The 19150-nt window shown below is 35.8% G+C and overlaps 1 protein-coding gene across 1 annotated transcript in view; it reads left to right on the forward strand.

Annotated features, from left to right (window-relative positions):
- Positions 1–19150, forward strand: part of LOC129224837 (A disintegrin and metalloproteinase with thrombospondin motifs adt-1-like) — a 77172-nt gene that overhangs the window by 18134 nt on the left and 39888 nt on the right. The window contains exons 5-10 of the mRNA XM_054859384.1: positions 862–1196; positions 9884–9967; positions 14052–14179; positions 15278–15327; positions 15808–15949; positions 16373–16504. Of these exons, the coding sequence (XP_054715359.1) occupies positions 862–1196; positions 9884–9967; positions 14052–14179; positions 15278–15327; positions 15808–15949; positions 16373–16504 (871 nt within the window). The remainder of the gene's footprint in view (positions 1–861; positions 1197–9883; positions 9968–14051; positions 14180–15277; positions 15328–15807; positions 15950–16372; positions 16505–19150) is intronic.

Genomic DNA, 19150 nt, shown 5'->3' on the forward strand with positions numbered 1-19150 from the left:
TATAGAAATCAAAAATGCTTGAAATCCATTATGCCTTGTAAAGAATTTCAGTTCTAGTTCATACAACCAGAAATTTCAAGCTTTTTATTATTCCAAAAAAATTTCCACTGTTTTAATTTGCGGGACATCGGTTAATGATGGGTTCGTTGTCATTTTATGAAAAAAAAAGAGAGGTTTTAGAGAGCAGACAAACATGGATTTTAGATCGTCGAGATTTTGAAAATGTTCCGCAATGCGGGATTTACGGCAAAACACAAAATGTAAAGCTGCTCAAAAAACTTTTATTTTCAGTTTAGCGAAATTTCAGGTAAAAACTGCAGATTCTGGATAATTTGTTCAAAATTTATGTACTATAATAGAAACTAAACTTTATTGCTCACTAATTTTTAACAAGCTGAAATAAATTGTATAATAGCTTAAAATGAAGGAAACTAAAATAAACTACCCTCAGTTTTAAAGATCATTATTATTAGTTGTTTTTTCCATAAGAAATTTTTATTTCACATTGAGAACTAATAAAAATAACATAAGAGTCTTGAAATAAAACTTTCTTAAGTAAACCCCATTATGTGATGACAAATCTGTACCTTAGAGCCAGACTGTCGTAAGTCCAAAAATTGCGATTTCCCGTTTATTAGTTCATTGTATGCAGAATTCTATTCCGCATCAAGCCACGCAATTCTTAAAAAGAAATCCTTTTCAATTTTTTTTCTCTCTGGATTAAAATTGCCCGTCTCATCCTTTGCCTGCGCCAGAAAAAAGTCTTTCCTCTCTGCTGTAAAATTACCATAATGTGACTTACGTCCTTCTGGCTCTGAGGTACAGAAATATCAAAAGATTCTTATTATCGTAATTTTCCAGAGAAGTGGGAAGATGAGCGTTACATTCCATCCCTTCCCCGATCAGAATACGAGCTAGATGACGACGACATTGTGAAATATTTAGACTTCGAAGATTCGAACGAGGTCGAAACTGATAGAAACTCGAAAGAGAAGGGTTCATCCGAGACTTCTGCTGACACTATGGATTCCGAGGATGGTTCACCGAAGGAAGGCACTTCGAAGCGCAAAGGAGACGGGAAATCTTTGTTCATGGAGCTTGCCGTCTTCTTCGACCAAAAAGGATATGAATTGTTCTTGCCGCACGTCAAATCAGAGGAAAATCTTGTAGATTTGCTACTTGGCTTCGTCAACCAGGTTATTATGACTCTCTGATATACGTGGTGTAGTTTAGCTTAACTTTTAACTTTTGAAAAAGTAATTATTGTACCCATCCTCAGATATATAAAAGCCAATTATCGAGTAACGCGCGTGTTTCGACAATGAAACTCGTGCCACAGCACGATAATTTGATAATATATTTTCGTAATGGTTAATAAGCAGGGAAAGGTTTTATTGTGATAAGGCTGAACTTAACTGTTTTACTGGTAAGACTGTGTCATTGCAGTGGAATGAAGAAACGAAAAAATGGTCAACAATGAACGCTACCTACTGGACTTTAGGGTTAATTCACTGGAGTTAGGGTTACAATTTCAACCATCAAAATATCACCAAACAGGCAATGGCTTCGTTCAAATGTAGAAGCAATTTTCACTCTTCATACCTTGACGGGATATTTTCTAATTTTTGTATAACTTCGATTTTATAATACTTACTATTAAATCGCCCGTCAAGGTATGACGGGTGAAAATTGCTTCCACACTTGAACGAAGTAATTGCCTCTTTATTTATATTTTGATAGTTGAAATTTTAACCAACTCCAGTGGATTAACCCTGAACTCGAGTAGGTAGCGTTAATTGTTGACCACTTTTTTGTTTCTTTATTCTCCTTAAATGAGTCTTACCCTTAAAACAGTTAAGTTACCAGATCTAGATCAGCCTTGTCAAAATAAAGCATTTCCCTGCATGTCAAACATTATCAAAAAATATTATCAAACTACAATGCTGGGTCGCTAGTTTCATTGTTGGAGACGTCAGAAGTGTTATTCGATCAGTAAATTGGCTATTTATATATGAGGATGCTGAAAAAAGACTTATTATTCCACTATTTTTTAGGTACCGCAAACAATAACTTTTGCATTTTTTCTAATGAATGTCGTTCTTTGTGAGCCAAAAGCATTTTTTTTCTTTCCAATGGGGCTGTATAAGAGACCCACCTCAAGAGGCGTCTGATCCATAACCAGACCTAGTGCGCTCCCCAACAATGCATCAGTCTTTCGTGTGTCACCATTAAGGCGCTGATGCATGACACATTAGTGTTTTTGACGCCCAGTTTCCACCAGATGGAGGCACCTGGGCTCTCATTTGATGCGAAATTGCACTAGGAATTGAATTTAGCCGAGTGATATTCTAAACCAAACGAAATACCCCAAGGGATCTTTACATGCCGTATAATCATACGACATGGGCGCTTAAGATATTCTGCATCTCGAAAATCCACCGACTGGCCAGTCAGGTCAGAACCTGGGTCCCCAGGCGTAGAAGGCCAGCGAGCTAAAAGCATAACTAAACGAGAATTACTTGAAAAAATTTTGTATATGCCAAAGAGTTTTTTTTTTTTTTTAGTTTAATGGAGCTACTTTTCAGAAATTAAAAAAAAAAAATCCTTTGTTCACTTTTATCTTTACTTTATTTTACTTATTTATTTATTTACTAGCGATAACCGCACGCCTTTGCCCGTAGTAGAAAATTAAAAGGTCATTTGGTTCTCCTGTACATTTACAAATAATAGATAATGAATTTCTCGCCAATTTGCCATGTTAATTTGCTCGCCCATGTTACGGTTCCACGTTATGATAATTTGATTATTTTTTTTCGTCCACGTTATGATAATTTGCTCTGTAAAATATTCTTAAAATTGGAATGGAAAAAGAACAAAATCGAATTTTCGTAAAATCGCTTTGAGATGCACATCCCCATGTTACAAACTAATTCTGTACTAAATTTCGTGAAAATCGGCCGAATGATTTTTTAGGCGCTATGTGCGTCACAGAGAGGCATCCGGACAGATATCCAGACAAACTTTGAGCTTTATTATTAGTAAAGATGAAAATTTTTTTCACACGAAATTTACTGTTTTTGTAAAAAAATCTGACCAATTATTATAAAATAGATGATGAGGAGAAAACTTTTACAAAGTATGAAGTTATGTATTATGCATGAAATATAATAATAAAAGCCTTCTGCTTGAAAAGTATAAAAGCATATATAGCTTCATGGGTAGAATCCGGCAAATCGTGGGAACCAGGTCGTCCGCGAGACTGAAAAAAGGTACCTTAGCGTAAAAGGTACCTTTATATTCCAGGCCCCACAATGTATGCCCGTAAAAATTTTTAGGTCCAGAGATTTTCTCTTTAGAATCTTGATCTGTAGGTGTTCTAATGTGAGAATATCTTGGGTAGACATGTTGAATCCTGCGCGAAATAATTTTACAGGCCATCAAAGATAGCGGCCATTTTGGTTCACTTGCTCATTACGTTTTCCGCAACATGCGTACCTATAAATTTAATTTTAGTTTTGAACTGATATTTTTGGGGCTTAAAAAGTCAATTAATGTAATAGTTACGTCATAAAAGCCGCTCTGGCTATTTCCGCAATTTTTACGTGAGATATCTCCGACGTTTTTTGTTTACCATTCTGGTTACTAAAAATTGTACAAAAATTAATAACTCTTAATGAAATCAAACGATTTTAAAGTGTAAAATCTTTTGTGTAAATCAATATTTTTCAAGGTCACCAGTGCAGCCAGTAATACCTTCTGAACGGGGTTTTTTGATGAAAAAACCTTATGAAGGAGTTTGTTGATCAAAACAGCCCTTTCATATGCATAAGCTACTGTATTAAAATGTGCATTCATGGTAAAACCAGTGGCAATTGGGTTTTTTCTCCAGTTCCCCCCCCCCCCCCTTAGCTCCACCACTGTTCAAGGTTATTTATCGTCTGCTATCAAGGTAATTGTTTTCGAGTAAAAATATTCCCCAATTTCAAAAACTTTTTGTTTCATGTTTTTCTGTGACAATAACTATTTAAGCAATGGCAGATATTTCTAAACTGAGTTCAGAAAGTTTTAGTGGGCAATTGAAGATTGAATTGAATTAGTGGAGTACTTGAAGACAGTTTTGACAAACGAATATGTAGTTTTTCAAAAGGAATCAAGAGAAAAAATTATATTCTCCGACAAAAATGAGTTCGCAAAGCTGCTGAAATACGCAAAGACGCAATATTGAAAAACGCTGCAAGAAAATATAGTGTGTCATTGCAGCAACTAGTGCTACAAGAAGTACACGCGAGGAGAAACGCTAAAAAAAATGGTAGAAAAAATGCACAGACTGCTGCGAGTTTATATGCACATCCAAACTGTATAAGTTCTTATATTCGAAAGTATGAGCAAGAAATCAATACACAGCCTGCGCAACATCTATCCTCAAAATTTGAACTGTTTCAAAAGGAAAATTAAATATAAAAACCTCTTTTAAATTCTGAGCATGGATTTATTATTTCAGAAATAAAAGAATTGATGCTCAATGCTCAATGTAGATGAAAATGCATTGGTTAAAATTAATTAAATAAAACAATTTCTCGTAACAATGTATAATGAACGCATTCTTTTCCATGCTTCCGAAGGAAATAATGAACCTTTGTTGTTTTTTTACGACATTTATCTCCAAAAGTACTTGCTGCTGCTTTTAGTTCACAAGAAGCCGTGAAGACTGCAGAAAATCATTGAGAATCTAGAGAAAATCGTTATAAGATGTTGATTTTAGACTGCAAGAGAAGTTCTGCTAATCGAGTAAAGATGGTTCAGGATGCTCTTGGCTCAAAGAATGAGGAAAAAAGTCAAATAATGATTCAATCGCTGCGCACAAATGTTGAAAGCTTCAAAACAGAGATTGAGTTTTTGTTAAGGGATGTAGTGACAAATCGGAACTGTGCAGGTATTGGGAAGTGTTTCGTTCACTGGTATCACTTATAAAACACTTGATTATTGCTAATCACGAAGAAAAATTACAAATTATACGTTCAGACTGTAGAATTACTGTTTCCAGTCTTTCGTGAATTTGAGTGCATCAATTATGCAACACGGTACATAGAGAGGATAAGGGCACTAGAAAATGAGTGTCCTTACCTGTAGGAAAAATTCATTCAAGGTAAATTTGTTTTTTTAAAAAAAGAATGGTAAATTCAATACTGCAAAGCCAGACATGAATTTGAAACAAACGATTCAACGGTTACAGAAAAGTGCCGGACGAATTGCAGGGCAGACGAGAAAAAGTATGTTGCCGAGTGGCATTTAAAGTATCATGAAATTTTAATGATATGCAATGTGTTTCGCGGTCTTATTAGTTCTCACTTAATGGATCCCTGTGAGAGTGTCCCGCATCATTATTTTTATAGGTAATCTTAGCCAGTATTTTGATGAAAATGTCAAAAGGCTTGTTGATTTTATCTATCAACATATAAATCCCTATGAGATTTCTGAAACAGGGCTAATTGACAGCTTTATCATTAAACGACTTGTGAATGGTAGTGTCAAGATTCGCCTTCTCAGCATCATGGATATCATGAATCATTGATTCGAACAGTACGCCAGTTTAGACTGGATACATTTTGTTTCAAAAATTGTCTGATTTACTTTCGAAAGTCAACCTACCATGCTTTGATGCACACAATTCTTCATAAAATATCACTTCTAAGCTAATGGGAAAGAATCAACTTTAACAAGGGTGCAGAGACATGGAAATGCGAAAGAAAGGGGAGAAAGCATTAAAAATATTTTAGCTCATGACTTGTTTCCAACGAACAGATTATGTGATGGTCAGGGGCGTGCACAGAAATTTTATGGCCCGTCACAAATGACTTTTCCGGGCCCCCTTCCATAGTGTTTACCCATACATTTCACCCTTTGTTTTAAAAATATTGGGCCCACTTCAAGCTCAGGTCCGGGCCAACAGGTTTCTCTTCTCCCCCTTCCCCCTTTTCACTCCCCTGGTGATGGTGATTCACCTACCAAGCTAGATTACAGAAATATCCGTTGCCAGAACATTTTTTATTTAGCAAAGTATCCCCAATAAAAACTGCACTCGTTATATATTTCATGTCACAAGTCCGCTAAATAAAGAAAACTTTAGCGAAGTTATCAGCAATGTTCTGCACGGATTCATTTCTGTATGCCTTTTTCATGAACTTCATGTTGTGTTCTATAATTATTTGCAGCATTTTGTGAAATAATCTGAAAGGATGAGAAGAGAACCAACTAACTGCACAACAAACCTTGCTGTAATGGACAGAAAACCACTAGTACCTATGCAACTTCTGGTCTTCAGTATCAAATAAGGAAAATTTACAGTAACTAGCACGGAAGGAAATAGGAGAAATGTCCAAAAATGCTACATTTTCAGCAATTTCCAGCGGTTTAACAGTTCATGAAAAAGCCATTTGCAATACTTTTCATAGGAGATTTGAGACGGATCATTGAAGAGCTTAATTAGAATAACTCATTATAAGATGCAGATCTACGAATTTTGCCACACATGGACTAGGCTGATAAAAATGGTTCAAAAAGAGTGGTTGCGGCATCCAGTGATACAGACGTCCGTCGTAGTGCAATAACATGCAATGCAAAAACAGATCGTAACCTTTTTTAAAAGTACTTAATCTTGTATTTTTGGTTTATTGTGTTGTTGAAGAAACATGTATGTGATAAACACGAGTTTAAAATGAGCATTTTGGATTATTTATTAATTTTTGTACACTTTTTAGTAACTAGAATATTCAGCAAAAAATGTCAGAGATATCTCCACGTAAAATTGTGGAAACAGCTAGAGAGGCTTTTGTGACATAATTAATACATTAATTGACTTCATAGACTCCAAAAACTGCAGTTCAAAATTTAAAGTAAAGTTGTAGGTACGTCCGTTGCGAAAAATGTAATGAGCAAGTGAACCAAAATGGCCGCTTTCTTTGATGTCCTGTAAAATTATTTCGCGCAGGATTCAACATGTCTACCCAAGATATTCTCGCATTAGAACACCTACAGATCAAGATTCTAAAGAGAAATTCTCTGGACCTAAAAATTTTTACGGGACTACATTGTGGGGCCAGGACTATTATCCTTAGTTCTTTCGATCGAGAATCTTACGGGAACCAGGTTATATTGACTTTTCCTGTAAACACTGAAAAATAATTTGTCTGGTGTCTAAAGTTTTTTCCTGGCTCTTAAGATTTTCATTTTCGTCGGACCCTATTTATTAGTACACTGGTGTCCAAAAGTTAAGCATAATTCATAAAATGCGAGAAAAATCTGTAAATTTTCGTAAAATTATATACTTATGGAGATTCATTAGTTGAAGAAGAAACAATATGTTTATGCAAAATAGTATAGTCGATGGTGTCATGCGTGAATTAGGTGCGCGTTTCGGAATGTGGATAAAACAGCTCGCACGCTTTAGAGAGTTCAGGCGCGTTTCATGAAACTGCTGTACCAAGAAACATTGAATCTGGTGAAACAGAACTAATAATGGCACAAAGACGCCAATCGGACATGTTTGCGAAAGGAAGAATCATTGGAATGCTGGAATATGGACGATCACAAACTGAAGTGTCTCGTATTCTTAATGTGCCTCAGTGTGTAATCTCGAGACTGTGGCAGAGGTTTTCAAATACGGGAGATGTTACCCGCCGACCAGTATCAGGTCGACCAAGAGTCACAACCGCAAGCCAAGATCGTTTTCTGGCAATTTCTGCACGACGTCATAGGGACACCTCTGCCAGAGAACTGGGTTCGGCGCTCAGTGCCGTCACAGGAATAACAATTTCGAGGCAAACTGTTTACAGGAGACTCAATTATGTCGGTCTGTATACCAGAAGACCAGCAGTTTGCATTCCTCTCACATCAGCGCATAAACGCGCTCGTTTAAACTGGGGCTTGCAACATCGGCATTGGAGTCTGGGACAGTGGGCTAATGTGATGTTCAGTGATGAGTCCCGCTTTACTCTACAGAGGGATTCTCGTCAGGTTACAATCTGGAGAGAAAAGGGGACTCCTTTCCAACCGCAAAACATAAGAGAAAGACATCACTTTGCGTCAGCAGGAGTAATGGTGTGGGCGGGCATTATGTTGGATGGCCGCACCGGCCTCCATATTTTTGACACAGGCTCAGCCACTGGTCAAAGATACAGAGACGAGGTTCTTGAGCCTTATGTTCGCTTGTTTCGAGGTGCTGTTGGTCCTGAGTTCATATTCATGGACGATAACGCGCCATGTCACCGAACAGCTGTGGTCGATGACTTCTGCGAATCAGAAAATATCCAGCGAATGATGTGGCCTGCGAACTCTCCTGATCTGAACCCTATCGAGCATGTCTGGGATATGCTCGGGAGACAACTTGCAACCCGTTCGCCCCCGCCAAGCTCCGCTCCGGAGCTGAAAAGAGCTCTCCAGCATGCTTGGAACTGTTTAAGCCCACAACTCATCCACCACCTCATAGGAAGTATGAGTAATCGTTGTGCAGCGTGCCTGGCAGTCAGAGCTGGCCATACACACTATTGAACTTCAGCATCATCTTTTAAAGAAAAATTTTTGTGCAAAGAGTAAACTCCTCATATGCCTAATTTTCATTTAAACTATTTTTTGGGATGATAAAAGTAAATATTACCGTTTTCTTAAGTAGTTTCCTTATTTTGTAACCGTGTTGCACTCGCATATCACGTTTCCCCCTATTTCGATGTATATTTCTCACATTACTCACATAAATAAGAACTATGCTTAACTTTTGGACACCAGTATATGTAGTTTATGGAAAGGTCAATTTTGGTGATCTTGAACTTTTGATGATCTTATAATAGTGGCTCTTAAACATCACAAAATTTGACACACATCTGTGCAGTCACTTAGAAAGTTTTTTTTTTTTTAAATCAACGTACCGTCTAAACTCTAAAAAATCACAGAACTTTGTGATGGGTTATATTTTTAGTTCGAAAAGGCTTTAAACACTCCTTTGCGCACATATATAAAAATAAATTCTCACTGAAATTTTCCCGTCAAACGAAACTTTCTATGTTGGTTTAATAAACATTTTTTTGTTTTTGTTTTGTTTTGTTTTTTAGGTAAACCATTTTTTTTCTGCCATAGTCACAATGAGAAAAGATCATCGTATTACGAAAATTCTATTTTGTGTATTCACCGTACTTTAATCGTGTCACTATCGATATTTTTGTACAATTTCTTCGAGATCTAATGGATTTTAGCAAAGATCGATGCATTTATTTTTAATTAACATTTCTTAAAACTAACTATTTCCGTAAAACTTTTCACGCATGTTTGTCTGGTATATTTTTATGATCTGAACCTAAATTGTAACTAAAAACAAAAGTTAATATTTTTTAAAAAATATATATTTTTGCCCAATACTTAGGAAAATTTTGATATTTACTTATGAAAGTTCAAAAAAAAAAAAAAAAAAAAAAAATGAAGAAGTTAATTAAAAATAAATAAATAAATTTAGGTTCAGGTCATAAATATAAACCAGATAAACATACATTAAAAGTTTTACGGAAATATATAAGAAACTTTCTGAGATATCATGCGCGCGAAACGAGAAAACCGAAGAAACCGGCACCTGAGAAAAAGACGCTTACACAGCTATTGCTAACGTAAATCTTTCTGGGGAGAAGTTACGCATTTTTACGATAACTTGAAAAGTTTTTTGTGTATAGTAATAAATAACGTATCAAATTGATTAGAATTAAAATATGCATAACATATATTTTTTCCGGAAAGTCGAAAATTTTGAAGGTTAAATATCCTTAGACCCCTTAAGTAAAACGATTTCACAGATAATTTTAGTTGTTTTCTAAATGTAACACCTTTTGCTTTAATCTGACAGATGCAAGCCCTGTACCAACAGCCTACTTTGAACAAACGGCTTCAGATCAGTCTGGTGCGATTAGAAATGATGAAAAAGCAACCGGTAAGAGATTTTGTGTTCGTAATTATTTTTAATGTACAACATGTGTCCAGTCCAAAATTGTTATTTCACCGAAAATGCAATGGGGTCGTTTCCAAAATTTTAAAAGTATTTTTTTTTCTGAAAGCGCATGCTTAAAGACATAGGATCCGACCATTTTTTAAATAATTTGTTTAAGTTTAATATTTTTAAAAAATTACTTAAATGTGCGCGCTTTCATTCTTTACGCTTTTGCCCGATGACATCACAAATGCTGAAATGCCATTCAGTGTTGCCATTCACGGAGCAAAATATTTAATTCGCATCTTTACTCACGTGTATTGGCAACGATATGGTTGATAGCAAGCGTAGAGCGTAATTTTAACTCGCTTCTTGATTATCATAACGTGGAAACGTAGTAGAAAGATGCGCCAAAATGCATCATTTGTGACGTCATAACGACCACGCCTTCTTTGAAAAATCGGACATTTTAAAAAAGTAATTAAAAATAACTGTTGGGAAAATGAAAGTATTTTCTTGGTAAATGTTATTTTATTTTATTTTATTTATTTATTTATTTTGCTTATTCTATCAATTTCAGTGACAAAAAGTACTACTTTTGACTGAAGGAAACAACCCCATTCTCTACTTTTTTGGAAGATAGAGTTGAGTTTTAATTTTTGTTGAAACCTATTTTTTTAAAGAAGTTTTGTCGCTTTTAGAATTGTTGATATTTTTTCATCAAAACCTTATCTGCATGCCTCCATCAGGCTTATTTTTATGAAGTAACTTCTTCAGATATGAATTTCACTATTTCGTTGACCATTGCTTTGAGCATTATTTTATAACTTGAAAATCACCCGTCAAGCGGTATGACGTGTGAAAATTGCTTCTACGTTTTTCTGAACGAAGCAACTGCTTGTTTGGTGATATTTTGATAGTTGAAGCTTTAACCCTAACTCCAGTGGATTAACCCGAAACTCCAATAGATAGCGATTGTTGACCGCTTTTTTCGATTCTTCATTCCCCTGAAATGACACAGTCTTACCAGGAAAATAGTTAAGTTACCGGATCCAGTTTAGCCCTGTCAAAATAAAGTACAGGGTGTTTCAAAATGAATAGCGGGGTTTTAACATGTTCTACTATTTATTACACCAAACTTAAAGCCACAAGTGATATATATCAAATGAAAGAGAAACTCAAACAGTTTTTCATAATAGCCTACAAGTGTTCAATGTGAGCACCATTCGTCACTCGGCACACGTCAAGACGATATGCGAGTTCTTCCCAAACTTTGATGGGTGTCTCATTAGTAATGCTGCAACAGCTGTTTCAATCCTGTTCCTTAATTCAGGAAGGTCGGCTGGCAGTAGAGGCACATACACACGGTCCTTAAAAACCCCCCAAAGATAGAAATCACATGGCGTTAGGTCGGGTGACCGTGGAGGCCATGGGAAACAAACCCTGTCATTAGGCCCCTTACGGCCAATCCAGCGGTCGGGTACAGTGAGGTTCAGCCAATCGCGTACCTCATTATGCTAGTGAGGCGACGCACCATCTTGCTGAAAGATGAAGTTTTCTGTAAAACACAAAACGCTTTCTGTTCTTTAGTCGCCATCTTTGCTACAAGCGCTTTCTAGCGGATTGCAGCAGAAACATTCCAAGCGCATGTGCACTGATGCCAACAAACAAAACTGAGTTTCTCTTTCATTTGATATATCACTTGTGGCTGTAAGTTTGGTGTAATAAATAGTATAACGTGTTAAAACGCCGTTATTCATTTTGAAACACCCTGTATATTTCTGCATGTCAAACATTACCAAAAAATATCAAATTATCATAACGTGGCACGAGTTTCATTGTTGATGACCTCAGCGTTACTCGATCATTCGTTGTTATTTTTATGAGGATGCTCGATTGAATTGAAGTGGTTGAAAACTTTTTGTGAAAGCTTTATTTATTTATTTTTTTTTTTGGAAGTCCTCTAGAGCAGTGTTTCACCGCATCACCGAAAATGGTCAAAGAAAAGTATGTCTTGGCTAACAGCGACTCCAGAAAACGGAGATTTTAGTCAACAGTGAAAAACGAACTTCGTCTAGGATAGTATTTATAAAGCTTTCTCGGGTTTTCTATCCCACCCCCACCCCTTTTTTACATAACTTTAAATGCGTATTAAGGAACTGTTACATAAGTTAATTGCAAGATTTTTTATCATGATTTGTTTACTTATTTTTAGATCATTATGAACGAAAATATTATACAATAAAAATATTCAATACAGAAGAATATTTGTAAGTTAAGACTTTTTTTTCTCTTGCGAAATTGTATGTAGCAAATATTCGGTTATGGCCATCTCGTAGGTTCGTTGAACTTTAGTTATAAAAGGGTTTGACTGTATAAGTAAAAACAAGTAAAAATCTCCGAGGACCTAGTCAGTTTTTTCTGTTGATCGCTGCGGACTCGCCCGACCAGCAGTTTAAAATCCCTGTTCTATAAAAAGTATTTTTTGTTAAAAACAAATAAGTAAAGTTAGAGATTAGCTCAAATTCTACTATAACGTTACGGGTAATGAAAAAATAAAAATATACTTAAATTAAAAAAAAAAAACGATCTTTTAAAATTTACATTAACTACAAGATGGTTCAGTGGTAAAGAAAATGCATTTTGATTTTTACGTCGTCGGGAGCAAAAGGCATCCTCTACATCTGTTGTTTCTGCTTCATGTTATGCTTTAACAGATTTCACCCACAGGCAAAAATTATCCAGTCGTTTGTGTTAAGAGTTTATCTAATGTTGATATCCACGGTTAAATTTTAATCCCACTAACTAAATAATAGGAGGAAAAACTTTACTTTGGGTTAGAAATCGACTGACGAGGAAGGAAACAAAGAGTAGATGTGAGGGGAAATCATTCTAAATGGAGTGATGTTTTAAGCGGGGTTCCTCAGGGTTCCGTTTTAAAGCCTCTTTTGTTTATTACTTTTATGAATGACATCAATGAGAATATTTCTGGAAGCATGAATTTTTTTGCTGATGACGTAAAAGTTATGGAGATTGTAGAAAATGAAGAACAGGTAAAACAGCTTCAAGAGGATTTAGATTATATTACTATGTGGGCGGATAGGTAGGGTATGGCAGTTAATGTAGGGAAATGTCAAGTGCTACACTTAGGTCATGGAAATGAGCGTATCGTTTACAGGGTTCAATCATTAGTCAGGAAGAAAATGTTAATGATCTGGGTATCTTAATAAATCAGGACTTCAAGTTTAGTCAACGGTGCAGCATTGCAAGTAACAAAGCCAACAGAATGCTTGGGTTTATCAATAGATCTATTTCAACCAAATCTAAGAAGGTTCTTCTGCTTTTATATGGGCGTTTAGAAAGACCCCATTTGAAGTATGCTGTGCAGTTTTGGTCGCTTTATCTGAGGAAATATATTTGTGTATTGGAAAGAGTTCAAAGAAGGGTAACTACACTAGTAAGGGGACTTTCAGATTTAGATTATGATACCAGGCTTAATAGGCTTAATATGTGTAGCGTGGAGCAAAGGAGGATCAGAGGGGACATGATTCAGTTGTTTGAATTTATCAAAATGAGTGATGTTAATGGATTAAATTTTTGCACCGATAACAGGACGGGGGGTAATTGTTTTAAGCTATTCAAATCTCAGGCTAACCTGGAAATAAGGAAAAACTATTACTTTAGTAGGGTGTGGGCACTTGGAACAGCTTACCGGAAGAAGTGGTAATGAGCAAGGGGGTGGATAGCTTTAAGAGGACCGTTGATCTTCTTTGGGGAGTAATAAATTGACTAGGACTAGCCTAGCTGGGCCAAAAGCTTGTTGCTGGTCGTCACATTTGTATTTATTTATAAAAATATTTGTCACTAATCTCAATCCTCAGATTTTCGTCTTGGAGGATTTTTCTTATGCGTCGATGACATACGTTCCTTGAAAAGTAATCTGACGCATTCTTGTTTATATTCTTACAGTCTGACCTTCCACTTGCAGAGGGCGAAAGAGATACATTATTGGAGGATTTTTCTTATGCGTCGATGACATACGTTCCTTGAAAAGTAATCTGACGCATTCTTGTTTATATTCTTACAGTCTGACCTTCCACATGCAGAGGGCGAAAGAGATACATTATTGGACAACTTCTGCAGCTACCAAGCGAAGAAAAACCCGGAATCGGACAGCGATCCTAACCACTGGGATGTTGCACTTTATATATCTGGGTATGAAAACCGTATTCATGCTTCTTGGTTCAAAAGTAATTCGAGTTACTATATCCCCTATATCCCATACAATTCATGAGGAACTCTTGTTCTTTTTTTTTTTTTTTTTGAGCGACCATCCATTCTCGTAATCCTGTTTCGATAATGCTGACAGAAGGCCGTGGTAGCCTGATTGGTAAGGGGTCAGACTGTTAACCGAAGTCCCGGGTTTGTTGCCAGCCAGTCGAAGATCCTCCGTGATTGTTAAGGTGACTGGGGCATTTTAAATATGTTGTGGTCACAAAGTCCTTCAAGTGAATCGATATCTCTGGGGGTGCTGGACCAGGGATTACCCGACTTCTAGTCTGAATTTAAAAAAAAAGAAAGAAAAAAAAAACAGCTGTCTTCAGGGCTCCGTCCAACCGGTTGAACCGCAAATTGTGGTAGATTCGGAGAACTCTGGAGTGTGATTGTGATATGATGCTAGAATACAGAAAATTCGGCTCGTGAGTACCACTGATTTTTGCACGTTGTGCCGATAAATCAAGAGCTTACTAGAACTATTAGATTGAGAAAAAAAAAAAGAAAAAAAAGAAACGTTGTACGCTAGTGCCATAGAATTATAAATTAGTTTTTCATCGGACTAAAAGTAGTATTTTGTGCAAAATAACACAAGATGATAAATTACTGAATAGAATAGCGTGTGATAATACTAATTGGTGTGCAATCATTCAGAGTAACTTTAAGTCATGCCAGTTAACTTCGCACCACGTCAAATTTTTAAGTACTGTCTGACCACGAATTGTATGGAAAGGCATCCGTTTTACAGGCGGAAATGGTCCCATGCTCCCATGTATTAGTTTTTAGGGATGCCAGCTTTTGCAAGTGTATGTTTAGGAATGTTTCTTCCGTTTTGTACCAGAAAATACAATAAAAATATTAAAATATGAGTGGAACAGTTTAAAATAGAGAAATTTTAGCTCAGTGACGTTTGCGAGTGAATTATTCTTTTATATTTGGAGTAAGCAAGTTAAAAATAGATGAAAGTAAGATATTTTGTTTATCTGAGTTTTTTTAGTTTAAAGAGCTGTATAATAAAAAAAATCGATTCTGTTTCAGATTGAATTTTTTCGCTATGGAAAAAGGAAAAAAGAATGGCATTACAATGGGTAAGATTGAGATAGTTTATTTTTGCATACCTTTCTTTTTATGTATTTGTATGAATTTATGGAATTTATGAAGAAAGAAGAAAAGTTTGTCAAGGGTGGGTTCAGAAATTTTTCAGAGGAGGGTGTCATGGATTTTATTACTACTACTATTATTATTATCATTCTTTACCTTTTACTAAATATCCTGCTTGACACAAGTTGATTACAAATTTTTCGGTCTTCAATTTCGAAACATTTCCAGAGTAGAGCACTGAATCTCTTCCTTAAACATTAGAGGCCAAAGCGTATAGAACGAAAAAAGAAAGATGAAAAATAATAGCATAGTAGGAACCGAAAGGGTGCTTATTGGGCTCATATTGTTAAAATTTTTCCGCAAGTAAAATTTAAATTCCTATTGAAATATTTGAGATCATTCGAACATTGCAGTATTTTTGTGTGTTTTAGGCGTTTTCATAGTCGAAAGTATTTTTTTCTACATAGGCTTAGCTCCAGTGGGTGGAGTGTGTACGAAGCGTCATGCTTGCGTCATCGCCGAATTCGGAACAGTTAGTGATGACGGCAGACCTTATCCATCAGCTGGTTTGCTATCGACATACGTCGCAGCGCATGAATTAGGTCACAAGTAAGATATATTTTCTAATCATTCATACTATAATGAATTGTTAGCATTTTTTCTAGAATATCACACTCAAAAAATGAATTTGGAAGGAAATTGGAAAGAATTTTTATTTCGAACTTCTTTTAACTGGTTTGAGCTCAATATGTCTCTCCGAGAATTGAAATTTTCGTTTTCGTTAAAGTTTCTTTTAAAAAAAAAATATCTTCAGATTATTTATTTGTACTTAGTGCTTTTTATTATTCGTGTAGGGGAGACCGGGATCTCCCTTACACGAATAATAAAACATTTTAAAACTTTCAAAGCTTAACGTTCAGTCTTGGCATGTTGTTTTTATCTTGAAATTGATATAGAGAAAACTTCTACTGTATCAATTCCTTCGGTATAAAAACGGCCAGGTTAAATACAACTACCTTTTTTATTTATTAGTTTGGGAATGTTCCACGATGGTCCTCCAAACAATGACTGTCCTTCGAATGGTCATGTAATGTCACCCAGTAGAGGAACAAAAGGAGAAACAACTTGGTCCAGTTGCAGCTCCAAAGTTCTTGAAAAAGCCGAGTACGTAAATATTTCCATAATTTTTTTTAAACAATCTTCTTTGTTCCCATTAAATTCAGCTTGTAAATCATATTTAAATTAAAGTAATCTCTTTTTATTGAACTATATTATTATTTTTCAGCTAGAAGTTTAAACTAAAAATGGCCCCGTTAAAAAAGACAATATTAAGATTTCTAAAAAACACTATAGTCTCAGAAAATGACAAAAAATTTTACATTTTTATAATGAAATGTGAGTCAGCACGTTAACCATACATTGCTGATGGCTAATGTAATTCAGTTTGAATTTTTAAGACAAGCTTGTGGATCAAAAGACCCAGTGTTCCTAGCACTTTATTGAATTGTAGTACTTCCCCGTAGCATTGAGTTTGCCCAACATTCCAGTTCATTGCAGATAAAAATGCGATACAAACTTATATATCAACTTAAAGTGTTATATTTTTTCCCAAATAGCAATGTAAACATTAATTTCAGCATTTATTTTATCGTTTCAGGGTGAGTTTGATCCAAATACAGAATCTTCTTTTCTGCAGGTTTGACCATTTTTAGCGCTGTTATTCTTGTTACTAATCCCAGATGGTATAGCTTAGATACACCATCTCCATAAAACAAAAAATCTCCAAAAAGTCCAGATTTTTTTTTTTTTTTTTTTTGGTCTCTTAACATCTCAAGCATTGTGAATTTAAACACTTGAGTACATATATGACTAGGAGAGGCCTGATTGGCTCTACTCCGAAAATGGTTTCTCCCCCTGTTGGAAAGCAAAGGATTTGATTTGCCCACTGAGAAAGCATGAAAGAGTCGTCTGTCGTCTCCTATGGATGTTAAGATGGAAAGACCATCAAGGTCTTTGGCCAAAATACCAAGGATGTTTAGGAGGAGGCTGCCACATTGCTTTTAGCTCCATTTTTTTGTTCGAGAAGATTTCCGAGAAAGTTAAACTTCTGTTATTATGAAAGGTTTCATTAGAGGCAGTCTTGGCCAGCTCATTGGTTCTCTTATTTTATAATAATGCAACATGGGAGGGAAACCATTGAAAGTTAATAGGGTGTTTGTTGGAAAACCGAACCGCTAGATCTAGAATGTTCTGGCTTGTCAAATCTCCAATAGTAGTTCAAAGGGAAAGGTGCTGTATAGAGGCACGACTGTCCGTTAAAATCCAAGTGTCCTCGAAGTCAAAATCTGTGGTCGTGTCTATAAAATATAATCCTCTATAGATAGGTATTAGTTCAGATCTAAAAACCGGAGCAGCCGTCAGTATTTTTATATTTTAGATCCATTGTGCCATCAGCTGTCTCAATATGCACACCACTTCCAGGATTTCGCTCGTCAGCCTTCAGGTTAAATGCACTGCCAGGAAAATTCCCGGAGTACTAAGAGTGTCATGGAGGAATCCTCCAAAAATTTCAGCGTATCTTCATTTTTGAGTAAATCTTAGAAAAGGTCCGGCCTACGTCTGAGTTTGAGGGACTAGTGATGTGTGACTTCAATCTTTGCAAGAGCTTTAGCAGTCTCGTTTCCAGGAAATACCATATGCGAAAGAATTCGATGCAAAAAAAAAAAAAAAAAATCTGTGCCTTTAAAAAGCACTTAAAGCTTTTAAGTATCAATACAGAGATACCTATATAATTGGTCTGGTTGCTCAGATGCTGAATTGCAGTCCAACTATCATCCAAGATCTTAATCTCGGCAGATGCGGATTAGGACATGAAAGATTTAAGTGCCTCTTTTATAGCAATGAGTTCTGCATTGAAGATCGTGCAGAAGTCTTGCTTTTTAAAACTGATTTCAACAGAGTGAGATAGAGAATGAATTAAAAAAAACCTGCCACGGTTCTCGCGGTCATCTCTGCTGCCAGAAGTTTAGGATTGAACAGACGTAGAAGGAATTAGGTTTATGATTTCCGGACATGTTGGTTTAGATGCAAACTGTTTTAAAATAGTAGACAGATATAGTGATGATTTAATTATCTTAGTGTCACTTTTAAGGTGATATTATCAAAATTTTTACTTTACTAGGGTCTGGTGGGGTAAAGTGGTCATAAAATCGTAGGTTTTCAACTTAGGTGAATAATAAATACAATAAATTCTTTAAACACTTAAACTTTTTTTGTTTTTATTTTACATTGCATTATTAAAGAACACGGTACATTGAGTTTTAGGAAAATAAATATTGATTTAAGTAGCGTTATAACACTTTCTTTTCCCTTTGTATTTATGACCACTTTACCCCATGGGGTGGGGGAAAGTGGTCATAACATGGGGTAAAGTGGTCATAGTTAAAAATAGATGCAAAACCATGATAAAAAAACCCTAATATTTGTATATTTCGGTTATATTTACGTATAGTTACAAGTATATGCACAAGCATATGTGTGTATACACGAGTATACGTATACGTATCGTGTAAACATTAGTAAACACGTTCATATATGAGTAGATACATGTATGCATCAGATACATGCATGCACGTGCCTACTCAAGTATATTCGTGTATACGCGAGTATATAAGCATGTATACGTGATTACCTACAGGAGTGTATACGTGTCTACACGAGTATATACGTGTCACGTGTATGTACGGGCATATACGCGTGTAAACGAACATCATATGAGTATACACTTGTATCTCGAGTATATACGTGCAT

Source organism: Uloborus diversus, chromosome 6 (genome assembly GCF_026930045.1).
Source record: "Uloborus diversus isolate 005 chromosome 6, Udiv.v.3.1, whole genome shotgun sequence".
Taxonomy (NCBI): domain Eukaryota; kingdom Metazoa; phylum Arthropoda; class Arachnida; order Araneae; family Uloboridae; genus Uloborus; species Uloborus diversus.